General features: G+C 43.3%; 1 protein-coding gene across 1 annotated transcript in view; it reads left to right on the forward strand.

Moving 5' to 3' along the window:
• GATA4 (GATA binding protein 4) overlaps nt 1-27,904 on the forward strand; it is a 118,527-nt gene that overhangs the window by 84,783 nt on the left and 5,840 nt on the right. Inside the window, exons 2-4 of the mRNA XM_030198718.1 lie at nt 16,879-17,045; nt 23,795-23,920; nt 26,012-26,099. Coding sequence (XP_030054578.1) covers nt 16,879-17,045; nt 23,795-23,920; nt 26,012-26,099 — 381 coding nt within the window. The remainder of the gene's footprint in view (nt 1-16,878; nt 17,046-23,794; nt 23,921-26,011; nt 26,100-27,904) is intronic.

Raw genomic sequence — 27,904 nt, forward strand, 5'->3', positions numbered from 1 at the left:
TTTCCTCAATAGTCCTGGAGTAAGCTCTTCACTCTGTCTCTCAAGTAGAGAGTTGCACGGGGACAGAAATCTTACCCATCCCCGCCCATCCCTGCTAGAATCTCACCCATCCCCACCCGTCCCCACAGGAATCTTACCCATCCCCGCAAAAATTTAATCCATCCCAAACCGTCCCCACCCGTCCCCGCAAGAATTTAACCCGTCCCCACCCGTCCCCGCAAGAATTTAATGGTACATAAAAGAAAATTCTGGTCAGCTCCCTCAGTCTCTCTCTGGATTTGATCCACATCACTGTAGGCAAGGAAGGAATGGAAGCTGAAACTTAGAACACTCTGGTGTGCACATGTAAGATTTGTCTCTGATTTACTGGCACTGTGTGCTGAGAGGTCACCACATGCACGCGCCAGTAGGTCAGGTGACATCCGATGCTCTTGCCTGTGTCAGAGCTGAGGTCTGCGCATCAGCCCGGGAGCAAAGAGGATTAATTGTAACATAGTAAGTGACAGCAAATAAAGACCTGAATGGTCCATGCAGCCTGCCCAATAGTCACACTCATTATCAATTCATGATTAAATCAACGAGTGTGATATTATATACTTTCTTTCGTGGTTCTGGAACATAGACCATAGAAGTCTATCTGGCCCTATACTTATGTTCCAGCTGCTGGAGTTCTCGCTGAAGCCCACTCCAGTCTATTCGTCTTCTCATTTGTGGGATACAGACCGTAAAGATCTGCTCAGCACTGTCCTTATGTTCCAGCCACTGAAGTTGCTGTCTAAGCCCTTTCTAGCCCATCCTAAACCAGACTGCCATATATTAGACACAGACCATACAAGTCTGCCTGGTATCGGCCCTAGTTAATCACAGCCAGAGTCGCCATCTAAGCGTCACTTGACACATCCACACACATGCAGCCATTTAAGGTTAGGATTTTTATAACTTCCATTTTCTAATTAGAGATCCTCTGTGTTCAACCAAGCCTTTTTGAATTCCTTCATCATTTGTGTCTCTACCACCTCCTTAATGGCAGACTTTCCATATTTGTGCTGTTAAAGCAAGGAGGAAGAGGAGGAGGAGGAGACAGCACTCAAGATACTCGGTAGATGAGAGGCTGATGCAGTGCAGCTTACACTTCCACGGGAACCCCGCAGAACTGCTCCCATCCCCGCGGGAACCCCGCAGGACCTGCTTCCGTCCCCGCGGGAACCCTGCAGAACTGCTTCCGTCCCCACGGGAACCCCGCAGGACCTGCTTCCGTCCCTGCGGGAATCCTGCGGGTTCCGCGGGATTCCCGCAAACCCCGTTCCCGTGCAGCTCTCTACTCTCAAGGAATACTCACCACACCATGAAGTTATCTTTTATGCAAAATGTTACTGAATTCTGCAACAGGCAGTAAATCCAAACTCCATAAATCCTCATATACAATTAGTTAATGGTTTAAGAGGTTTTCTGTCCATCCAAGACTATTGGATGCATCCACTAATTAAATGGATTTTTATAACAACTCCTGAAATATATACAAACTAGTAAAAAAGGCCCGTTTCGTAAACAAATGAAACGGGCGCTAGCAAGGTTTTAGAGAGAGAGAGTGTGTATATGTATGTGTGTGTGTGTGTGTGTGTGTGTGTGACACAGAGAAAGTGTGTGTGTGTGTGTGTGTGTGTGTGTGTGTGTGTGTGTGTGTGTGTGTGTGTGTGTGTGAAAGACAGTGTGCAAGGGTAGTGTGTAAATGAAGAGGCAGCAGTGAAATTGTACATAGGGCAGCTGAACCATTTGAGACGTGTTTGTGTGTCTGTGTGAGAGAGTGTGTATATGTGTGTGGGTGCGTGTGTGTGTGATTTACAGACAGTGTAAGTGTGTGTGTCTGTGCGTCTGTGTGAAAGAGAGTGTGAAAGGGTAGGATCAAAATGAAGAGTCTGCATTATAAACCTTTTGTGGCAGTTCTTGCCTTATCTCCCCTGCCACACCCTCCATACCCAACGATTCTTTCCTTGTCTTCCATTCCCTTTGTGTCCCGTGTGTGTGTGTGTGTGTGTGTGTGTGTGTGTGTGTGAGAGAGAGAGAGAGAGAGGTGCTAGCAGTCCCTGTGATAGTGGCAGGTCATTTGCTCATTATAGCCAGGTAAGAGTGTGAGTGAGTGTGTATGTGCTGTTTTTTTCTTTCCTTCCTATGCCCTCCGTGTCCGTTGTTTGTGTGGAGAGCAGAGATCTATATGGTGTATTTCTTCCCACATTGTGAAAGCTAAGGACGTATTATTGACTGCAGTGTTTGTTTTTCGTTGGTTTTTGTTGTATGCTCCTTCTTAGCAGTCGGATTTTTTTACTTCTGTTGTTGATTAGCTTTTTTTTGTTTTGTTAGGGCGTTTTGTCTTGGGAAAGCACATACCATGATCTTAAGCATGGTTTTCCAAATTTGCATCGGCTTCCAGCGAGTTTTGTCGTCTCCTTGTTGTTTTTGAAGTTCCCGATTTGTGTTCTTCCTTCTGCTCCCTTGTTTGGTAGCCTTGTTGCGTGATTGGTCCTTGTAGCGTTGCTCTTGTCGTTGCGTAGCAACTGTGTGCTGCTGGTTTTCTTTGTTCCGCGATGTGTCGGTCGTCATGTGCCGTCGCTTAGTAACGTGTTCGCGATGTGATTGGTTGTTTGTCATTGGTCCACCCTCGACGTCATGACGTTTGATGCGTTGGGCGGGGCAAACACTCCTGGGCGAATTCTGGGTTTCACCACCATGCATTTGGAATGTTGGGACTTGTGGAGGCTTCAGAACATTGGAGGTGCGTTTTATATAGAGAGATTTATAACTCCTCCAGTTCATTACCCATCCCTTTGGGCTGTGTAATCCAAGATTGTTGGTTGTCACCAGCAAACTCCTCCAGGATCAGACCTCCTTGTCTGTCCTCCTCCAGAGCTGTACCCCCTGGCCTTGAACAGGCCCTTCTCTGTTCCTGTTCATGAGCTGAGCTCCCCTTGCCCACCCAGAGCACTTCTCTCAACCAGTTACTGCCTTTGGATGACAATAACACCCACCCCCTTTAATTTAGCCTTAGGTTATCTGGCCTTTCCAGGATACCCTCTCTCCTCTCTAGGGTCCTGGCAGGGGTGAAGGCAACCAAAGACCATGTGCTCAGACAAAAAGGAACTTTTTTTTTACCTTCAAACTCCACCTCTACTGTCAATCACTAACTGGAAACATTTTCCTCTGCAACTTATTCCAGGAGCCCACCCCCTCGGGCTGGATCCTCTACTTCCCACATCTCAGATGACGTCCCACAACTCTAGGTGCCCCTTCCCTCAGAGACTCTGCAGCATTCAGATGATTCTAGTAACCCCTACTATAATGGGGGATTACATACAGGTACTTACTTTGTACCTGAGTCAATGGGGGGAGGGTTTTAAGTGATTTGCCCAGGATCACAAGGAATTATTTCACATATTTGTTAAATAAAACCATCTCCAGTTGTTTACGGAAGGACCACAAATAAGATAGAGTGAACAGAAGACGGAAGAGAATTTCATATTGTTGCGGCTTGATACGGGATTGAAGCCGAAAGTTGTTTAAGATATTTAACTGAATTAACTACAGGAAATAAAGATATTTGCTCCCTCAAAATCTGTCTTTTCAATACGGAGAAAAATCCCACCCAATAAACAGGAATATTTCCTTGCAGAGTCTGATAAACCAGTGTACACAATTTAAAATGACATCTTGCTATAACTGGGAGCCAATGTAACTCATAATAATAAGGAGTAATAGATACATCCAATCGTAAAGAAAAAAAAATCACTGTTATAGCTAAATTCTGCATCATTTGCAACCTCTTCAATAAAATATTGGTGCACATTACTATAATCTAATTTCAATAATAGGAAAAGACTCACGAGTGTAGGTATGTATTAGAGCTTCTCAATGTGCACAAACCAATTGTACCCATGTTAATTTGTAAGTTAATGTGCACTAAATAGATTTTGCATGCACCTATGCTGTTATAGATTAAGGTCTCATTGCGCAGCATTGAAGTGCATAGATGGAAACACAGACTTACAGAATTGCCTTGTGTGTTCACGTGTATTTTAAAAAGAACATGTGTTCATTGTTTTTCTGTTTCTGCTCCACCCAAACTATACCCCAGGGAAGACCTATATACACATTGCATAAAGGGAGGTTTCCTCTTGCAATGGACCTACATTTTACATACCCTCACACCGTCTTAAACAGTCACTTTCTGCATGTAAAACATGCTTTATACATTGAAAGTGCTTTATAAAATTACTCCCATAGAGGGCAATTTTAAAAAGCATTTCCACAGTTAAAATATCCAACATGTAATTAAACTCTGGAATTGGTTGCCAGAGAATGTGGTAAAAGCCGTTAACTTAGCAGGGTTTAAAAAAGATCTGGATGATTTCCTAAAAGAAAACTCCATAAGACATTATCAAGATGGGCTTGGGGAAATCCACTGCTTATTTTTAGCATAAGCAGCATAAAATATGTTTTACTTTTCTAGAATCTTGCCAGGTACTTGTGACCTAGCTTGGCCACTGTTGAAAACAGTATACTGGACTTCGGTCTATCCCAGTACACAATGCTTTTCTTCTTATGTTCTTAAATAGCTTTTCCTATAATTGCACGGAGCATATTCATGGAAACCTGTGTACATACTATACATACATGTTTATATGACCTAGAAAGGTGGACACATACCTGGAGGGTGGAGTTGAGGAGTGGTTGGCGTTTGTGCTAAAATGTACTGAAACACAGTGGCACTCTTCTCAAGGCATTCTACTACATACATCAGTAGTGCCCTGGCCACACAAGCACATAAAACCCTATATCCTGATAGGACAGAGTATGTTGTTGGGCATCCCACTGACACCAAATCATTCTCTCTCCAATCAATCTTAGGACACTAAAGACGTGCATTCAGTACCATGCATTTGGTCCATCAGAATGCCTTAAAAATGTCATTGCACTCAAAATCTATTTAGTGCACACCAACTTACAAATCAACATGTGTACAATTGATTTGTGCATGTTGAAAAGCTCTAATGCATATTATAAAAAATTATTAAACTGAATATGTGAAATGAACTGGAATAAATGCGCAAAAATACAGAAACATTAAAATGAATTAATAATTTTGACCTGCGCATATCCCTTCAGGAAATGATAGCTGTGGTTCTAAATCCAGATTATTATTTTTTTTACTTGTCCAAATCACAGGCAAACAGCAAACTATGTAAAAGCACCAGTAGGCACATTACATCCATGTCTTCATTGTATAACTTTGACAATCTACACGGTTACGAGGCAAACTCCTTTGGATAGTAAAATGTTTTATAGAGTTCATTGGAAGGCTAAGGTTCCTACTGAGTTCTAATATCCTACTGGTACCTTTTGTTCTGCTGTTGTCCTCGGTACTCACAACCTCGGAAGGCCTATTTAGTCATACCTTCCTAAGCCTTCTAGTACAGTTCTCTCCAACTGATGAGGAAGACATCTCCAAATTCACCATGGTCTATTATAGGTCAAATCCTGACTTTCATCTATCAGGAAAAGTCACAGGGGAATTTCTCTCTTTTGGATCCTTTCTTTACCACTTACTGAGGGAATGTCCCTTCATTCTCCTCAAACAACACAAGGAAAAACAGTCCACCAAACCTAGACTGCCAATCTCAATCAATGTGGATCTACCAAACCCTATACATATAACACTTCAATTAAATGAAAGAGAGGAAAAAGGCCTCAGAAGTAAGTGAAAAGAGTTTGGATTTAGAAAAAGAATCTACAAGCACGCTACCCCTGGCAAAACTTTAAAGTGAAATGGGTCCCTGCCAGGAAATAAAGAGCAAGACGCTCTTGCGATAAATGTGCTATGAAATTGTAATGTTTGAAAATTTTTTTAAAATTAATAAAAATGCATTATTGATATAGGTAGGGAGGATGAGGTTTTTTGGTCAATGATTGAAGACTGTCTTCAGGGTACTGTATGCATATTGCAAACCACAGAATTCTGAGGCCTTTTCCTCTCTTTCATGTAATTGAAATGTTATATGTATGGTGATTGGTAGATCCACGTTGGTTGAGATTGGTCTTCTTTCTTCTCCCCACCCTGGGGTAACTCATAATAATAGATTGCCTACAGTTAGGCACCAGGATGATGTGCACTAGGCAGTGGGCTGATAACCTGGGAAACTAGGTTTGATACCTTCTGTAGCTCCTTATAACCCTGGGCAAGTTACTTGGCCCCAGGTACAAAGCTTAGATTGTGGACCCACTAGGGACAGAAAATGTATCTGCCTATGTAAGTTGCTTTGGTTGTACCACAGAAAGGCGGTATATCAAATCCATGACCCTTTACCTTTACCCTCCCTTTATTTATAACGGCAGTTGTGTGCGTGGCTGCCATTATAGAATACTAGTGTAGGTCCACATTTACATGCCTAAAGTTAGGCCCAAGCCCTTACGCCAGCTCAATGGCTGGTGTAAATGCTCATGTCTAACTGTAGGCGCTTAGACACGTAAATACTGGTATTCTATAACCCACATGTGTAACTGCCTGACAAACCCCAACCTGCCCATGCCCCTCCCAGGTCCACATCCCTTCGAAGTTACATGCTCTAGAATTTAGCATGAGACTTATAGACTACCGACTAAGGGCAGACACACGCATAGCTAATTGGCGTCAATTAGCACCAGTTAAGGTCAACTACAGCCTATTATCAGCTCCTTATTAAGTTAAGTTATATGTGTAACTGACCTTATTCTATAACTTGCGTGTGCAAATTTGGGCATGCAACTTTCTAGAATTAGGGGGTCTATGTCCCAGATAGCATAGCTCCCTCAAACGTCAAGTTCCCTTGCTATACTCACAATCATTCCATCTACTATTTGGAAACAGGAAATGTCACCTTCTTATATATATATATATATATATATATATATATATATATATATATATATATATATATATATATATATATATATATATATATATCTTCCTGTTCTCTGTAACCCTAGGACTAGGGTGCAATATGCTCTACATCTTACAAATCCCAGTCCTTTCAATTGGGATTTTGTAATTGGCAAGGTTTTAAATAACTTTCACACTACATTTTATTATAAACATATGCAAAAATTCTTCACATAACAGTCTAAACCAGCACTCATAACTTCTCTCACTAGAAAAGCTCTCTGAATCTACTTATTATACATTGTGCAAGTGTGGCTCCTAAGCTAAATTTCTCCCTATTATACAAATTCATCTATACATTATAATCTCCATTTCACTGGAGCCTCCGTTGTCAAGGTTTATCTACTAACTGCATCAGTCCAGAGATTATTATATACTAGCATAAAAGGCCCGTTTCGGTAGGCAATGAAACGGGCGCTAGTAAGGTAATCCCCCCCCCCCTGCAGCGTCCTTCCTGTCTCCCCTGCCCCCCCTGCAGCCACCCATCTAGTCTCAGGACCCCCTCCCCACCAACCCTCCTCTGCCCCTTCAGCCACGCATGTGCAGCGGCCCTCCTCTCCCCCTGCAGCCACCCATGTCCAGCGACTCTCCTCTCCCCCTGCCCCCTGCAGCCACCCATGTCCAGCAACCCTCCTCTCCCCCTGCAGCTACCCATGTCCAGCGACACTCCTCTCCTTTCCCCTTGCCCCCCCTGTAGCCACCCATGTCCAGCAACCCTCCTCTCCCCCTGCAGCTACCCATGTCCAGTGACACTCCTCTCCTTTCCCCTTGCCCCCCCTGTAGCCATCCATGTCCAGCGACCCACCTCTCTCCCCTGCCCCCCAGCAGCCACCCATGTCCAGCGACCCTCTTCTCTCCCCTGCCCTCCCTGCAGCGTCCCTTCTGTCTCCCCTGCCCTCCCCTGCAGCCACCCATCTGGTCTCAGGACCCCCTCCCCTCCTCCCTCAGCGCATCACCCAAACCCCTACCCCCCCAGCGCATCACCCAAGCCCCTACCCCCCCTCAGGCACATCAACCCCCTTGCCACCCGCAGCCACCAATACTAACGCTGTCCGGCCGCTGCTGCGTCTCCTGTTGAGCAGCAGCGGCCGGTACAAAAAGAAAAAGCCAAAAAAGGATTTTAAACCTGAAACACGGCTCCGTAGACAGCCATCTGGCATTGGCTGTCATCTCTGCAGCCGCTCCTCCTCTCCCCTCTGACGTCGCTGCGCTCCTCCGGGGTCTTCCTGCAGGGGCAGTGACGTGGAGGGGAGAGGAGGAGCGGCTGCAGTGACGACAGCCAATGCCAGATGGCTGTCTATGGAGCTGCGTTTCAGGTTAAAAATCTTTTTTTGGCTTTTTTCTTTTTGTACCAGCTGCTGCTGCTCCACAGGAGAAGCAGCAGCGGCCGGACAGTGTTAGTATTGGTGGCTGCGGGTGGCGAGGGAGTTGATGTGCCCAAGAGGGGGGGTATGGGCTTTGGTGATGCGCCAGGGGGGGAGGGTCTTGGGTGATGCGTCGAGGGGGGGGTAGGGGCTTGGGTGCTGCACCGGGGGGTTGTGCCGAGGGGGGGGAGGCACTGAGAGCTGATTGGTAGGCAGGGGGAGGAGTAGGAAAACACGCTCCACGTGTTTCCCTACTCCTCCCCCTGCCTGGCTCGTGGTTTTGCAGGGCAGGGGCTTGGGTGTTGCGCCGAGGGGGGGGCACTGACAGCTGTTTCCCAGGCAGGGGGAGGAGTAGGAAAACACACTCCGCATGTTTCCCTACTCCTCCCCTTGCCTTGGAATCAGCTGTCAGTGACATCACTGACGTCAGTGCATTCTAAACTGCCTAGCAGACCACCTCCGAGGGAGCCACGGTACCAGGCACATTAGAATGTTGGAAGTGAGAATTATTATATAGGATATTCCCGTATTGAAATATCATCAAATGTTCAATACTTTGAAACCATATCTATGTACTGATCCTATTATAAATACATACAACAGACACTTGCAATAAAATGTCCATGGCTCAAATGCCAGTGAAAAGCATCTTCTTTTCCAGCCACTGAACCAAAGCTTCTTCCCGAAGATAGAAAATTTCAATCACATTCAATGATGATCCTTCGACACAACTCATAGAAAGTTGCAATCATATTCAATGATGTTCCTCAGAACCAGCTCTACACAAAGCATGTGTTTCGCCCATAGGCGTCTTCAGGAGCCGTTCATTATACTACCACAGCATAATGGTTGTTCTATTAATCACAATGAAGACAATACAGGAATTTGAATATAACAATCATACCATTGCCAAACCAAATATAAATCCCTTTGAAAAACTCTTATAACTTACATTCTTATAATGAATTCGATATTCACAATATTAGCTTCGGATGCGGGACAGCGGAATCAACCGCCAGACAATACTGATGTATGTGTAACGGGGCTGTCCTTAAATCTAGGTACCAACCCTTCCTTACCCATACATCATTACAAATCACAGGTGCTTGATATAAACATCACATTAAATGAGTTCATTCCACTCAACTTCTTTGTTAAGACCATGAGGGTGATATGTCTGCCACATGAAAATTGTTCATTGTTCAATTCCCAATAATCTTTGTGTTACATTGCTTCCTCTACCTTTATCTATTTGAAATAAAACCAAAAATTTTAATTCTTGAATTGAATGTTTCATGCTGATCCAGTGAGTAACCAGAGGCGCCTCTAAGCGTCCTCTGCGAGTATTACTGAGGTGTTCACCTATCCTCAACTTAATCTTTCTATTTGCTTGACCCACATACCATTTATCGCACGGGCACATAACAACATAGATTACTCCTTCCGATGAGCAGTTAGTGGAGCTATGTATGTAAAACATTTTCCGCATATGATGACTATACAAAGAACTTCCTGTTATTTGTCAAATTGGGTTCAGACGACCAGAAAGAACAGGGGTCTTCACGATAGTAGCATGCTATTCCTCTTTATCTAAGGAGAAATCAAAATTACATTGTTTTTATGAGATCTTTTTTGGGATCTTGTCAGGTACTTGTGACTTGGATGGGCCACTGTTAGAAACAGGATGCTGGGCTCGATGGACCTTCAGTCTGTCCCAGTATGGCAATACTTATGTACTTTCCTTTTAAGAAACATTTAGGGCGATTGAGTTTTGTTTGTATGGTAGCCCTGAGGGAAGGGGATTATTTTATGATATGTTAACTCATAAATAGTTGAGGGGAATATTTTATTTTGGTCACTCTTTCCAGCATCCCCTATACAATTTTTCTTAGCATGTGGAGTAATTTTAAGTGTATGCCCTTGTTTTCAAATTCCAGCCTCTCGGTGTGCACTCTCCCCTACTTAGGCTCTGCATACTGTCTTCTTTTCCCTCTCCCATGCATTCTGCAGCATTCCTTGGCAGGCGTAATACCAAAGTCTATGTGGGACCTGGCAGTTAGAAACTGAGGTAGCAGTGAATGCAGTAGAAGATTTTTCCTGTATCCAAGACTGTAGCTTGACATCTGGGGACTGAGGTAGGAATGGCACCAGAGCAGCAGCCTGTAAGTCCGGGTGTATGAGTGTGGATCCCTGCATTTGCCTCTTGAAGGAGTTCAGTCTGTGAATTACAGTCATATGCAGACACTCTATACATCCTACTTCTCAGAAGGATGATATTAATCTTATAATAAAAGAGGATCTCAAATATTAGTAGGCTAGACAGTGTCACTTAGGGCTCCTTTTACAAAGTCGTGGTAATGATTCCCACGTGGTAAATGCAATAAAGCCCATAGGAATTCAACGGACTTCGTTGCAGCTTTGTAAAAGGAGCCCTAAATTAGTTATACTGTTGCTGTTCAGCACATGAAATGCTTTTAAAATACACCGGAGAGCTACTGTAGATACAGATAAGAATTTGTCTTCCTTGGGTGCTGCAGATATTGCCTTGTCACAAGAAGGAAATTGTTTAACAAAGGTAACAAGTTCAGTTTCTGAAGAGATGGGTCCAGATGCAGCAAGCATCCCATTCAGGAGCAACACAGAGGGCCAGCAGTGTTAAGGGTGGGCAAGCAGGGCAATTGCCCTGGGCTCCCTCCCTAGGTCTGCCTTGGGCCCAATCATATCTAGTACTGGCCCTGCAGAAGGCATCGGTACATCTGACAGCCTGGCAGAAATGGGACCTGGCTATCTAATGGTCCTGTTGATTCTAATGCAGGTTTCTTGCACTTGATGTTCCTGGAAAAAAAATAGCAGTTTTTTTTGCTTTTGGCAGGCATCTCTCCAAGTTCTCTCTTTGCCTGTCTTATTGATGCTTTACATCTAATTTGTTGCTGCTTATCTGCTTTTCTTCTTAGGTCCTGTTTTCCATTACTTAAGGATGTTTTTTTTTTAGTCTAGTAGCCCCTTTCACAACACTATTTGCCATACTGGCAGTTGTTTGGTCTTTTTAAAATTTTTAACTTGTGAAATACATTTTATGTGGGCTTCCAAAATGCTGTTTATAAATAATATCCCTATCATTTAAAACAGCGACAGTACCTGAGGACTGAAGAGTAGCCTAGGTGACACCAATTTTTTAAAAGGGTTCAAGGAGAAGTCCAGGAAACTATTTGTGTAGCACTGCATACATCTAGTAGGGCTTTTTGCTTTTTGGATTCTGTACCTGTAAATTTCCTTAAAACTATGTTGTCGTGGTTACTTGATATTATTACTGCATCCAGTTGAAAGAAGCAGTTGTTACTCCAATATTGAAGAAGGATGGCTTGGATGATCACTTTTCAGCCAATGTTTGATCAATTTCAAATCTTCAGTTCTTGGCGAAATTTATAGAAAAGGTTGTGGTTTCACTGGTTAGTGATTTTCTAGAAGATTATCACAGTTTAAATAAAGTTCAAGCAGGTTTTCGAGTTGGCAGTGGTACAGAGACCATGTGAATGGCCATGATGGATGATATTTCATTTTGGTTGGACAAGAACACCACTTTGCTTCTTGTGGCATTAGATTTATCCTCAGCATTTGATCTTGTTGAACCATCGCTACTTTTAGATAGATGCATAAATCTAGAGATATCAGGGATGCTAATTAACCCCCAGATTCTATAAAGGTCGCTGAAATTTGAGAGCCCAATTTTGTGTGTGATCCTGGGATATGAACACAACTAATTGATTAACAAGCCAATTAATATCTATAATTGGGTGCTAACAATCAGCTATTGATAATTGGCATCATTTAGAAGTTGCGTGTGCATCTGATTTCGTGCTATTCTATAATGCTGTGTGCCCAAATCCCCATTGCAGGCAACCCAAAAGGGGGCATGGCCATATAAGGGACATGGGAACTTCTCAAAAGATGTGTGAGGTGTTATAGAAGTCCTATTCTATATAGAGAACTCATCCTGAAGTCCCATTTATAGAATACCTCTGAGCACTGATTCTTTCTGGTGCCTAACTTTCAATGCCATTTACTGAATCCAGCCCTAAGTTTATTTATTTATTAGGATTTATTCACCCCCTTTTTGAAATAATTCACTCAAGGTGGTGTACAGTAAGAATAAATCAAACATGACCAATAATTAATTACAGCAGTAAAAATATTCAACTAACAATACAAAGTATGGCATAGAGGGGCATAATCGAATGGAAACGCCTATCTCCATGGGCGTTTATCTCCGAGAACGGGTCCGTGAAGGGGCGGGCTGAACCGTATTTTCGAAAAAATGGACGTTTTTGAGCTAGGCGTTTGTTTTTTTAGCGATAATGGAAACTAAAAACGCCCAGCTCAAAAACGTCCTAATCCGAGCCATTTGGTCGTGGGAGGGGCCAGGATTGGTAGTACACTCGCTCCCCTGATATGCCAGGAGACCAACTGGGCACCCTAGGTCAGTGCAGTGGACTTCAGAAAAAGCTCCCACATGCATAGCTCCCTTACCACGGGTGCTGAGCTCCCAACCCCCAACCCCCCTCCCCCAAAACCCACTACCCACAAATGTACAACACTACCATAGCTCTTAGGGGTGAAGGGGGCACCTACATGTGGGTACAGTGGGTTTTGGAGGCCTCCTATTTACCAGCACAAGTGTTACAGGTAGGGAGGGATGGGCCTGGGTCCACCTGGCTGAAGTGCACTGCAGTACCCACTAAAAGTGCTCCAGGGACCTGCATACACGCAGGCCTCTAGGACTTGTTACTGCTGTATAACATTGGCACACCAGTTTACACCTGAAGACTAATCTCTCCGAAAGCATCCTTTATTGGAATAAGCACGCTTACTCACAGTTAACTGCAGATCAGAGGTTGTGCCCCACCACTGGCAACGAGTCTCCCTGGTAGTGAGATTAGCAGTAGGTCAGAGCTGGCAGAATGCTGTACCATGCCCTCTTTCAGCCACATTCAAGGTAAGAACTAAGTTCTCTAACGTGGCTAACACATGGAAGGGATCTAAAACTGGCTTACAAAAATGGCCACTACCTCATGGACTACCGGAAACACAACAGGGCACACTCTGACCCAGTAGACAGGGGGAAAAGCACCATGGAAGAAGAGCCTACCAACTACCAACATCGTGAGACTGTAACACAAGCTAATGAAATCACGGAGCCCAATACCCTACACCCACCACAATGCAATGCTGATGTGACCCTGTACTGCACCCGAGAGCCACATCTGACCCAGGGAAAGGCTGTGACAGGATCGAACATATTCTGCTGTCATGGAGGTGGGTACGGCATTTGAGGCTGGCATAGAGGCTGGAAAAAAAGTTTTTAAAGTGGGTTTTTTTTGGTGGGAGGGGGTTAGTGACCACTGGGGGGAGTCCGGGGAGGTCATCCTCGATTCCCTCCAGTGGTCATCTGGGCAGTTGGGGCACTTTTTTGGGACTTGTTTGTGAAAAAAGGGTCCAAAACAAGTGACCCAAAATCACGGTAAAAACGCCTTTTTTTTTTCGATTATCAGCTAAAGATGCCCATCTCTCCTCAACTGATAACCACGCCCCAGTCCCGCCTCCGACACGCCTCAAACACGCCCCCATCAACTTTATTCGTTTCCATGACGGAGTGCAGTTGGAAACGCCCAAAATCGGCTTTCGATTATACCGATTTGGGCGCCTTTGCGAGAAAAACGCCCATCTCCCGATTTGGGTCGAAATATAGGCGTTTTTCTCTTTCGATTATAAGCTGGATAGTATACTACTTACAATGTCAACACAATACGTAATAGAACATTTTAAATGATAGTGTAGGGTATAAGCAAAGATGGAACATATAGATAGGTAAGAGAGTAAGAGGAGTTAGAAAATAAGGTGACCAATTTAAGAAAAGTTGTACATGAGGTCAGAGAGATGATTAAATGTTATATCAGCTAGGGTAGGAGTGGATAAACATGGATTTCTTCTTTTTTGAGTTATTGTTCCTTTCAGGTTTGATATAAAGGGCATGTGTCCCAGAAATGTTGGTGGAAGTGAGGTGCGTGTCAGGAGCCTCCCCTACTGCCCTTTCTATTCAGTGTTTATCTTCAACCATTAGATGATGTGGAGGGGCATAATCGAAAGGGACGCCCAAGTTTTGCTGAGGTTGTCCTCGCAAAATGTCCCAGTGGAGGGGTGGGGAAACCCGTATTATCAAAACAAGATGGACGTCCATCTTTCATTTCGATAATACGGTCGGGGATGGCCAGATCTTGAAATTTAGGTCGTCCTTAGAGATGGTCGTCCCTAGACTTGGTCGTTTCTGATTTTCGACGATAATGGAAACCAAGGATGCCCATCTCAGAGCGGACCAAATGCAAACCCTTTGGTCGTGGAAGGAGCCAGCATTCATAGTGCACTGGTCTCCCTGACATGCCAGGACACCAATCGGGCACCCTAGGGGGCACTGCAGTGGACTTCAGAAATTGCTCCCAGGTACATAGCTCCCTTACTTTGTGTGCTGAGCACCCCAACCCCCCCCCCCCCCAAAACCCACTACCCACAACTGTACACCACTACCATAGCCCTTACGGGTGAAGGGGGGAACCTAGATGTGAGTAAAGTGGGTTTCTGGTGGGTTTTGGAGGGCTCACATTTACCACCACAAGTGTAACAGGTAGGGGGGGATGGGCTTGGGTCCGCCTGCCTGAAGTGCACTGCAGTACCCACTAAAACTGCTCCAGGGACTGCTGTGATGGACCTGAGTATGGCATTTGAGGCTGGCATAGAGGCTAGCACAAAATATTTTTAAAGATGTTTTTTGAGGGTAGGAGGAGGTTAGTGACCACTGGGGGAGTAAGGGGAAGTGATTCCCTGATTCTCTCTGGTGGTCATCTGGTCAGTTTGGGCACCTTTTTGTGCCTTGGTCGTAAGAAAAACAGGACCAGGTAAAGCCGTCCAAGTGCGCACACCCAAGTCCGGCCTTCGCTACGCCTCCGACACGCCCCTGTGAACTTTGGTTGTCCCCGCTACAGAAAGCAGTTGGGGATGCCAAAAATCGCCTTTTGATTATGCCGATTTGGGCGACCCTGTGAGAAGGACGCCCATCTTCCGATTTGTGTTGAAAGATGGGCGTCCTCTTTCGAAAATGAGCCTGATAGGGCCCTTTTTACTAAGCTGCGGTAAAACTAGGCTTAGCTCACAGGAAACACCCACATTAGGGTATGCTACACCTATTTTTACTACGGCAGTAAAATAAGGATTTTTCATTTTTAAAATTTTTGCCAGTCCTGCACTAATTTTTCCATTAGCTCATGAGACCAGCAAAAAACATTAAAGCAGAAGCACTTACCGCCTCCCATTTAGGAGGCGGTAAATGCCCCTATGTTAAGTCAGTGTGCAGTAATGTGAACACGCTAGCTGATTAGCACTTCCATGCCCACTCTCCACCCATGCCACACCTCTCCAAAAAATAAATACCACACAAGTTAGCATGCCCAAAAGGAAAAATTACCACAGGATGCTGTAGCATGCCTCACAGTAAGCCTTTTTCAGTTTGCTAAGCCTGCATTAGGGCTTAGTTCACCTTAGTAAAAGAGCCCTGTAGCTAGGAGACGTGTCATTGAAGTTTTTTCTATGCTGATGATATACAGCTGTTCCCATTCGCAGATAAGGATCCAGATGTAGCAAAGCTAAACGGTTGTTTGAGTTGAAGGGGTGGCTGAAAGCATGTGGTTTAGTAGTTAATGTTAGACCGCCACATGCTTAGGTATCAGGAATATTTCAAAGACTGATTTGTGTAGTTTTGGCCAGATTCTATAAATGGTGTTGAGATGCAAGAGTAACTGAATTGGCTAATGAGCCAATTAGTGTTAATACTTGGGTGCTATCAATCAGTAATTGGCATTATTTGACAACATTTCTGATTTCCGCGCACATCTTGCTAAGCACTACTCTGTAAAGATCCACACACAAATCTTATATTGTGCAACTCAAAAGGAGGTGTGGCCATGGGAGGGGCATCGGCAGGTCACAGGCGTTCACCAATGATGCGCACAGTATTACTGAATACTTGGGATCTGCACCTAGCTTTCATGCCAGGATTTATACCAGGTTTCATAAGAACATAACTTAAAAGTAGCCATACTGGGTCAGACCAATGGTCCATCTAGCCCAGAAACCTGTTTTCCAAACAGTGGCCAAGCCAGGTCACAAGTACATATTCTTCGATAAAGGTCTTTTTATTTTACAGTACAGTCTCAATTTTCCAACCTTTGCTAATCTGACCATCCAGCATATCCAACAGTCACTCCCCCTCCCCCCCCCCCCCCCCCCCCCCATGACATCATTGCATTTAGTTCTATTAAAAATCTTTGTTTTAGAACAATATTTGGAAATCGGGAACTCTATGCTTTGGTTTATACATTACTTTCCGTATTATGTGACTTTTCACTTATCCAACAATGAGTCAGTCCCGTTTACTTCGGATAATTGAGAAGGTACTGTATTTAAATGATTCTTTTGAATTTCTCATTATCTTCTCCACAGAATTCTTTGATGATTTCTCAGAAGGCCGAGAATGTGTCAACTGTGGAGCGATGTCTACACCACTGTGGAGGAGGGATGGCACTGGCCACTACCTGTGCAATGCATGTGGTCTGTACCACAAGATGAATGGCATCAACCGACCCCTGATCAAGCCCCAGAGAAGGCTGGTAAGGAGACACTTTTGTATTCCCATGCATCAAGAGTTTGGGTTCATCAATTAGTTACATCACATTTACTGCTACTACTACTACTACTTATCATTTCTATAGCGCTACTAGACGTACCCAGCGCTGTACACTTGAACATGAAGAGACAGTCCCTGCTCAACATATCAGTAACCAAAAGTATTCTGCCCACTGGGGGCAATTCTGTAACTGGGCACACACAATTTGGGCAAGCTGATGCCATGTGCTGAGCTCTAATTCTGTTATAGAAAACTAGAATGAGTCAGCATTTTAGCACATAACTTACACTATTCTATAAGATACATGAGTAACTAGGAGACTCACAAAAAGGGGGGGAAACCAAGTGGAACAAGGCATCCTTTATTTAAGTTTTCAAAACATTAACTTCTGAAGGACTCGACATGTGCCATGTTTCGGCGTAATTGCCTGCATTAGGACTTCAATGAACAAAAGGAATTAATCCCCAGAATGTGGAATGAAAACACAGAACTGTCTTTAAAACCTTACAATGGTCATCGACAAAGGCCGGTGTAAATACAAAGCATTTCAAAATTAAACACAGAGAACCCCAAAAATAAGGAAAAGCAGAAAGCACTCTAATGCTATAGGTGTCAAACATCTGTGTGCTGGAGATTTTGTTTTGGGTATGATTTCTTGGCAAAACATTAAATCTTCCTTGAATGGTCATGTAAAAGGAATTCTCTAACCTAGGTGCCAACAATTCGGAGCACGTTATGTGCATATGTTTTAGGATATTAGCATTTACGCGCATATCTGCATGCATATGCTAGTATGGTGCCTAAGTGCTTTCTGCAAATACCCACCTAACTTATATAGCTTGTACACAGGGGCAGAGCATAGATGGGACATAGGAGGGTTCCCATTAATGTGCATAGCTTACAGAATGCTGTATGATATTTATTTATTTATTTATTTATTTATTTTATTGGGATTTATTAACTGCCTTTATGAAGAGATTAACCCAAGGTGGTGTACAGCAGGTACAGTTTAGTATAAAACTTACAATTTTGTTAACAGCATAACAATAGTAAAATAACCAAGAATACACATAAATAGAATAAATTTTATTTGTTACATTTGTATCCCACATTTTCCCACCTATTTGCAGGTTCAATGTGGCTTACATAGAGGGGCATAATTGAACGAAAACGTCTATCTCCTTGGGCGTTTATCTCTGAGAACGGGTCCGTGAAGGGGCGGACCGAACCGTATTTTCGAAAAAAATAGACGTCCATGTTTTATTCGACAATTTGTGAGCTGGGCATTTTTGTTTTTCAGTGATAATGGAAAATGAAAGCGCCCAGCTCAAAAACGAATAAATCCAAGGCATTTGTTTGTGGGAGGGGCCAGGAGTCGTAGTGCACTGGTCCCCCTCACATGCCAGGACACCAACCGGGCACCCTATGGGGCACTTTTACAAAAACAAAAAAAAAGGTAAAAGAGCTCCCAGGTGCTTAGCACCCTTCCCTTGTGTGTTGAGCCCCCCAAATCCCCTTCGAAACCCACTGCCCACAAGTCTACACCATTATTATAGCCCTAAGGGGTGAAGGGGGCACCTACATGTGGGTACAGTGGTTTGGGGGGGTTGGACGACTAAGCATTAAGCAGCACAATTGTAACAGGTAGGGGGGGATGGGCCTGGGTCCACCTGCCTGAAGTCCACTGCACCCCCTAACAACTGCTCCAGGGACCTGCATACTGCTGCCAGGGAGGTGGGTATGACATTTGAGGGTGAAAATAAAAAGTTGTGAAACATCATGTTTTGTGGTGGGAGGGGGTTAGTGACCACTGGGGGAGTCAGGGGAGGTCATTCCCGATTCCCTCTGGTGGTAATCTGGTCATTTAGGGCACTTTTTGGGGCCTTATTCGTGAAAAAACAGGGTCCAGGAAAAGTGCCCTAAATTCTAGCTACAAACGCATACTTTTTTTCCATTATCGGCGAAAGGCGCCCATCTCTCCTCGGCCGATAACCACGCCCCAGTTCCACCTTCGCCACGCCTCCGACACGCCCCTGTCAACTTTGTACGCTTCCGCGATGGAGTGCAGTTGAAAACGTCCAAAATCGCCTTTCCATTATACCGATTTATTCATTTTTGTGAGATAAACGTCTATCTCCCGATTTGGGTCGAAATCTAGGCGTTCTTCTCTTTCAATTATAAGGTGGTTAGTACAGTAGAGGCGATCGCCAATACCGGTAAGAACAAATACAAAGTGAGGTTATGGTAGAGTAATGATCAAATGTGATAGACACATTGGGGGTCATAAGGAGGAAGAGTTAGGTTATGTCCAGTACGAACTTTTATATTGTTGTGTTGCGGGGTTAAGGCATTTAGGTCGGATGATTAGGGTATGCCTTTTCGAACAGGTTAGTCTTTAGGAGTTTCCTGAAGTTTAGGTGGTCGTATGTTGTTTTCACGGCAATTGGTAGTGCATTCCATAGTTGCGTGCTTATATAAGAGAAGCTGGATGCATAGGTTGATTTGTATTTGAGTCCTTTGCAGCTTGGGTGGTGGAGATTTAGGTATGTTCGTGTTGATCTTGTTGTGTTTCTGGTTGGTAGGTCTATGAGGTCTGTCATGTATCCCGGGGCATTGCTGTAGATGATTTTGTGAACCAGGGTGCGGATTTTGAATGCAATACATTCTTTGATTGGGAGCCAGTGCAGTTTTTCTCGTAGAGGTTTGGCGCTTTCAAATCTTGTTTTTCCCAATATAAGCCTGGCTGCTGTGTTTCGAGCAGTTTGGAGTTTCTTTAAGATTTGTACTTTACATCCCGCATAGATTCCATTATAGTAATCTAGATGGCTTAGTACCATGGATTGCACCAAGTTGCGAAATATTTCCCTCGGGGGAAAAAAGGTTTCACTCGTTTGAGCTTCCACATTGAGTGAAACATTTTCTTTGTAGTGGCTTTCACTTGGTTCTCTAGTGTGAGATTTCGGTTGATTGTAACTCCGAGAATTTTCAGGCTGTCTGAGATAGGGAGGGTGTAATCTGGGGTCAGGGCCGTGCCAATGCGGTAAGCCAGGTAGGCAAGGCAGGGGGGCGCTGCTGCCCTGCGGTCCCTGCCTTCCACTCACTTCCAAAATCTTTTACCTGAAGTTGGGATCGCCCCTACCCTCCTCTTCATGGCAAACCGGAAGTGAAAGCAACAGCAGTAATCACTGAGGCAGGCAGGCTCTTCAAGTTATTTTAAAGAATGCAACCAAATTGCTATATATGCTGTGGTTTGGGGCTAACTCCTCACTCAGGGTGAGCTTCAGAGCTTGAACAGCATTCAAATTAAAGACAACCTGAAATTTTAAAAGTGCTAAAAATAAGTTTTAAAAGTATTTGTATTAAATCTAATTGCAGAATTCAGGTGCTGGGAGTCTGTACTTGGTTGTCATATGCTCAGATTTGTTTAAATCGTATGCAAATTAGTCCATTTTGGGGAGGTTCTCATTTGCATATTTATGAATAAAAAATGATGGAAGAGTTTACAGCCTTAATGTTAGGGCATGGCTCTGATCAAAAGTGTGAAGTTTGGTCCAAAAACGAAGGGTTTATCTAGTGTTTTTCACTAAAAATTCCCATTACAGTGTCTGTATGTTAATCTGCATTCAAATACAGCTCTCTGATTGGATGATCAGCTTCTGTTAGAAATCTGCCAGGGAAGGGAACAGAGTGAGACAGCAACTGACTGTCGGTTTGGCCAAGAGAGACATGCAGCTGTGAGTTCCTGTGTGTGTTGACTGAAATTATAAAAGACTGCCAGATTATGTGGTAAATGAGAAAATATGAATGAAAAGAGGTTGGTGGAGATTGAAGTTTGAGATTTCTCTAGTGAAAAAGGATCTGAATATTTCAGGATTACTTGAAGTTTATGAAGAATAGAAAAGGGTGAATTTCAGTTTAAGAGTGTTTAAATCCTATAAGCTATATAAAGGATAGGTAGATTTAAGTGACTGTAAGCAAGGAAACCTTAATATTTGATCTGAAATAAATATTTGATCTGAGATAGTTGATCAGAGACAAATGTTTGATCTGAATTATATCCTTTGGTGCAAACGAGATTAGAAAAAGAATCTTTGGAAACTAAGAGGACTTTGCTCACATTTTGAATTAGCATTCCTATTTTGAGTTGGAAATCTTTGAAGTGTTATGAAAATACATTTTGCTTTAATGAAATTGCTAAACTTTAGTCAGAGGTCAGAGTTAATGAGGGATACATACAGTGCTATTTTTTTCCTGAGGTCCAGCTTACTTGACTGCTCCCTTCTGTTCCTGCTCTGCTAGACGGAGGGGGTGGGGGCGCCAACTGATAGTCTGCAGGGGGGCACCAGAGACCCTAGGCATGGCCCTGTCTGGGGTGGTTATGTTGGTGGGTTTGGTTGTGTTATATTGGGATGAGACAGTGTGTTTTTTCTGCGTTAAGTTTTAGTTGAAATGCATTCACCCATGAGTTCATGATGTTCAAGCTGAGTTTGATTTCTTTGGTGATTTCTGTTAGATCATTTTTGTAAGGGATGTATAATGTGACATTGTCCGCGTATATAAAAGGGTTGAGGCCTTGATTGGATAGGGACTTGGCTAGTGGGGTCATCATTAGGTTGAAAAGGAGCGGTGATAATGGCAATCCTTGAGGTACTCCACAGTCTGCTTTCCATGGGGATGATACGGACGATTTCGATTTCACTTGATATGTTCTAGTCTTTAGGAAGCCCTTGATGTAAATGAGGTAAACTTAAAAACAGCAAATTGAAGCCTAATAATAGAACTACCATGAAACAGGATCAAAAATATACACATTTAACAGCACTGGAATTCAAATACCAGAGACATAATACAATGTTAGCATAATACTAATGATACACCTAATAAACATGCACTAGAACATTCAACTAACATAGATATGATGCAAAAGATTTTTTACAATATGGTTTACCAGATAGCTGAGGGACCAAGAGCAGATATGATGGGAAGAAGATGCGTGGTACGGAGTCAGTTGGGATAATTTGATGGTTAGCTAAACTCAAGGCAAGTTCTTTGTATAGTTAAGCAAGATGTAAGGAACTGGTCTAAGTTACAATGTGTGTAGCAAGCTAGTCCTGGTGCAGAATGAGTATATAGTCTGTCACCCTATATATTAAAGGCTTGGGAGAAAAGCCAGGCTTTCACCTGCTTCCTGAAGTAGAGGTAGTCTCAAGTTATATGTAGAACCTCTGGGAGTAAATTGAATGTAGGAGGCCCCATTATAAAATAGGCTCCTACCGCGTGACCTCAGGTGTCTATATGGTGGCACCAAGTTATAGATCATTTGCCCCATAGGGGATCATTTTATAAGCAACTTCAACATGTAAAACAGTATTTCATGTACTCAAGCAGGCATTTATACAATATAAAATTGCTCAGTATTATACGTACGTAAAGGCGCCTGCCTCTATATGATTCATGCATGTGTGAATAGTGGCTTTCTAAATCAGAAGGTAACATTTTTCGGTGACAGGAAGTGTCAAGAGCAAAGTTTTTTTTTAGTTTCCTGCAATTCTGCAGAAACAATAAATTCTGCAGCAGGGGGCAGATTCAGTGATAATATGCCAATAAGAAATCAGAAGTCCTGGGCAGAGTTCAGCCAGTATACAATTCTCAGCTCAGTATAAAATTCTCAGAATCCCACTGCAGCACTTTGTAATTCTGTCACATTTCATATGTTTTAGAGATTAGAGTTTAACAGCTAAATTTAACAAGCCAGATTAACAATAGCTGTTTTAGCTTTCCCCCTTTGTTGTGCATCATTGGTGGTACCAAGGTCGTCTCTGTAAAGCTCTTATTGATGATTCTGGCTCCCTCTACTGGAAAAAAAACAACATTATCAGAGTTATGTTGAATCTCACTAACCTTTACTGCTCCTGTGTGACATGCATTAAGAGATTTCAAACAGTTTTCAGTAAGGCTCATATTTTGAGGGGGGTGGAATGAAGAGACAAGATAACCACCAGTAGGAAAAATGTAAAGGAACAGGGAAACACTTTTTATTTTTATTTTATTTATTACATTTGTACCCCGCGCTTTCCCATACATTGCAGGCTCAATGCAGCTTACATAGTAAAGACAATTACAAGTCTTTAAGGAGAATATTTTAAATTGTAGTAAACATAGTGAAAGTGGGGTTTTGAGGAAAAGTGAGTTGAGTAAGTCAGGGGAAACAAAGGAAGGGTAAGCAAAAGGAAAGAGATTGGAAGGGATAAGGAGAGGAAGGATGGAGTGGAAAAAATAAAGGGTAAAGGATGGATAGGAAAAGATAAGGGCATAAGGAGATTGGGAAATATAGTCTGAGGGATAATAACATTGGGAGAGAAAAAGAAATGAATCTAGTAAAACTGTGACCCTTGAAGTGGAACATGTCTATGTCAGGCTCCAAGGTTCCTTACATTTTGAATCAAGGAACTGGGAGGTGAAGGGATTGGATCACACATAGTGATGGAGAAGAGAAGAGAATCAGGACATTTGTATTCACAGCTCTTTGCTCTTAACCACTCTACAACACTGTCAACAATCATGAAACTTGGTTGCAAGTAGAGGTGGCGAGTAAAATATTTGAAGTACATTCGCTGGAAATGCGCAGGGTGGTGTGATTATAACATTTGAATAAGTTTGTGGCACTAGTAACGCTTTTCAAGGTGAACAGTTACCAACATCATTATGTGGATGCTTGTTTTTCTCTTACAGTCAGCCTCCCGCCGTGTGGGACTATCATGTGCCAACTGCCATACAACCACCACTACGCTTTGGCGCAGGAATGCAGAGGGTGAACCGGTCTGTAACGCCTGTGGGCTATACATGAAGCTACACGGGGTAATGAGCCTTTCTCAGAGCCATTTCTAATATCCTATGGAATGTAGACAGGCTGTCATGCAGTTAGAGTGAATCTGATAACTGTTCTTAACTAGAAATATATAAGCGAGACAAAAACCTAAGAAACCTAAGAACTGAGCAGCAGTAGAGCAGAGCCAAGACCCAAATGTCATATGAAGTGTTCAGCAATTTTACGATTGTCATTGAAAGGATAAACCACATTCCCACAATGCTCACCATAGCTCTCCTAGGAGATTCAACATAGTATGGAAGTTGTGTTGAATGTGTAGCTTAGAATAATATTTTTACTTGGGACCAGAGTTTGTATGAAGAGGAGAGGAGTAGCCTAACTGGTAGAGCAGCAGGCTGGGAACTGGAGGACCTAAGTTCAAAGACTATGTTCCAATATTATTGATTTATTTAAAACATTTCTATTCCACCTACAACTAGGCGGATCACAAGTCAACATACACAATAAAATAACAAAAACATTATCAGAACAAATTAACACTGCAGACAGGATTTTAAAGTGGGGGCATGGGACAGGTCTGACACGGGGTGTATACACCACTGATGCACCTTGTTTAAATACGCCACTGCATCCAGGTAACTTAGCACAGATGAAAGGCCGTCCTAAGTCACCTGGATAAACTATCCAGAGAGCAGACTGAACATTGCCACTCTCCAGATAAGTTCTGGCACTGACCGCTTTATCTGGATGTTCAGCATCAGCCACTATCTGGATTGTGGCACTAATCATCGCAGCCAGTATTAAAAATAAAAACTTTCTGACCATGGTAGCTGAATATTGGCCCGATTCATTATACATTTGGCTCAGATATAGAAAAAACAGGTATAACTAGGGACATCCAAGCCAAACATGTAATCTATGGGGTCAATATTCAATGTGGTTTAAGTAGGCATAAGAGGTTCCAGCTAACTTGAGCTGGCAGTGCTGTGGTGGTCTGGAGCCTATTCCTTTGTTATGTTTAAATAATTTTTATTGAGGATCCAGAATGACATGAAATTCAACAAACAAACATCATCCAATATCCCACCACTTTACCCAATTCCTCCCTATAATCACTAAAGACTACCGCAGAGGGTCTGGGCTCTTATGACCCTCCGAAGGTGAATGCAGGTATGTTGAATCAAATAATAGATCAGCGATTAACAATACCACAAGCCATGTAAGTCAGAAATGATTAGGTCAACGTCAACTAGACAAACTCTTCCCAATCACAATCCAAGAACTATATTAAAGGCATCAGGTCAACTAAGAACCGTGGTCCGTTGAAAGAGAAATAACAACAAGGAAGCTTAATGAAGCCAAGTGGCTAAGCTATGAACTTAAAAAGAAAATTCCCCTAGCTCCCCAACCCACCCTCTCCTTTACCCTTCAGCTAGAAATGCACAAGAAAACAAACTAAAGCCTATTTCGTTGATAATTTAGTTACATTGGTTACCAGTTCATGCACATATTTATTTCAAATTGGCCTGTTCTCCCTTTAAGATCTTCAAAGCAGCCGAACCAGAATACCTGACTTGTTTTCTTTTCCTAACAATCTTAGGTTTCATACATCACTTATTTATTTTCCTTCATCAAAAGGTGTGCATTACTCAAGGATTTCCAAGAGTTCCTATAGATTTCAGGCGGTTCGATGTTTGAATTCCCTACCTAGGGATCTTAGATGTTTATTTCAAACTTTCCTATGTTAATTACATACTGTTCAATTAATTTTATTTGTACTTCCGTATGAATTTGCTGGTTCTTGTAATTATATTACTATTGTAATCCAATTTGTACCTTACGAGATTCAATGAAATATAATGCAGGCACTGGTGATATTCAATGCCACAAAGCATGCAAGAATTTGTTCCAGTATAATAGCTCTTTATGATTCATTAGGGTGATACTTTCCAGCATTATTATACATTGTACTTGACGCTAGGGGGGGGTACCATAAATTTGCTCTGGTTGATTGAGATACATCATGATGTGTTATACAAATATGCTATATACCATTTTCTCAACTGTAATTTCAACATGTTGTTTACATATAAACTGAAACTAGTCCTTTTGATATGTAGGTACCAAGGCCTCTAGCAATGAAGAAAGAGGGAATTCAGACTAGGAAACGTAAACCGAAGAACCTCAATAAACCTAAGACACCAACAGGTAGGTGTTGAGAAGAGGCAGCTCAATATGCAAAGAATGCTGGAAATATGAAGATTCAGAAACAAAACAAGGCTAGATACACATTATGCAGACTTACACATCAGGGGCATAGCTATGGGTGGCTCAGGCCCACCCAGCTTAAGCACCAAAAGTGCAGAGCAGCCACAGCCTTTCAGCCGTCATGTGGCAGCCCGCTCAGCCACCTCCCACCTGCTTTTTGGCAGAGGCAGCTCTGCATTGCCATCCCGCACCACTCTCGCAGCCACGCTAAGCTGCTAACTCAGTCTCGGCCGCTGCTGCGCCTGCGTCGCTCTACTGATATGTAAGAGCTCAGCTGCACACCGCACCACGCTTTACTGCCTACTCCCTGCAGTGTGCACGGCACGATGGCACCAGCACCACACACAGTGCCACAGGGGAAAGACTGCCATCCCGGCTTGTTATGGGCATGGCTCCTTGGAATCCACACTGTGCCTGCCTGCCCTGCTGGCCAGGTTCTAGATATCATTTTTAGAACTTTGCAAACAGAGCCAGCCAAAGGCTCCATAATAGCAAAGGAACAGAGAACAAGACTGCTGACATAGTCTGTAAGGGTGCCTTTGTCCTCTTTTATTTGCCATCTACTGTTCACTTAAGACCGAAATTCTGATACTGAACTTGGGCCTATGGCTAGGTGGGTGTCTCTAAGATACGTCTCAGCAAGCTCCCCTTTGAGGCAGGGATCTTGTTTGGAGAGGCCTTAGAAAATGGTCAAGAATCTAAGTGGGGGGTCCTAGGCCTCAGTGTCTTCCCAACGATAAAGCCCCTGGCTCTAGGCCTGTGGGATCTAGATCTTGGTTCAGAGATTGAAGTCACTGGTGATTGAACCACAAGAGCTCCTTTTCAGTGACCAGCTCAAGATTTTCCAGAAGCCAGTCCATTTCAGGGGTGAGGAGGCTCAGAGAAGTTGAGCCTTCCTGCTTTTCCTCCTCCTCTATTAAAGGCCCATAATGGGGCATGGGCTTGCTTCCTGGATGTATAGGTTGACAACCAACTTTGCTTGTTTCTCCAGCAGTGGATTCTAGTGACCCCAGACCAGTGGATTATGGAGGTTGTCCAACTTGGATTTGCCCTGGAGTTCGCAGAGCCTGTTTCAGCCACCTTTATGGTATGCCCCTGTAGCTTGATTCTAAAGTGGTTAGTGGTTTGCCTGACCTTAAAATGCATGTTGTCCTTGGAAACAGTCAAACCAGTTCACTCGCCAAATGTGATGCAGGGCTCTATTCAATCTAATTTGCAGTCCCAAAGAAGGAAGGCTCCTTTTGATCCTTACTAAGTGAATGCCTCCCTGTGGATTCCCAATTTTCACATGGAAACTCTTCATTTGATGATTGCTTTCATGAGACCAGGAGAGTTTTTCTTACATCTCTGAACCTTTCAGAAGTTTATCTCTGTATATCATATCAGGGAACCACATCGGAAATTCTTGTGGTTCTGCATTTTGGGGCAGTAATTTCAATTCAGGGCTCTCCCCTTTGACCTTGCCACAGCACCCCAAAACTTTTCCAAGGTGGTGGTCATTGCAGCAGCCTTCCGTTGCAAAAAGGGCATCAATGTTCATCCATTCCTGGACAATTAGCTCATTCAAGCAACCTCAAACGCAGACACTTGAATTGCAACAACAAGGACAATTCACCTGTTAGACTGTCTTGGTTGGGTAGTGAATTAACAAGCGTCATTTGGTTCCAACCCAGTGTCTGGAATACCTGGGCGTACTGTCCAACACAGAGCAGGGCACAGTCTTTCTGACTCAAAACAGAGTGAAC

This window comes from Microcaecilia unicolor, chromosome 3 (genome assembly GCF_901765095.1).
Source record: "Microcaecilia unicolor chromosome 3, aMicUni1.1, whole genome shotgun sequence".
Classification (NCBI taxonomy): Eukaryota; Metazoa; Chordata; class Amphibia; order Gymnophiona; family Siphonopidae; genus Microcaecilia; species Microcaecilia unicolor.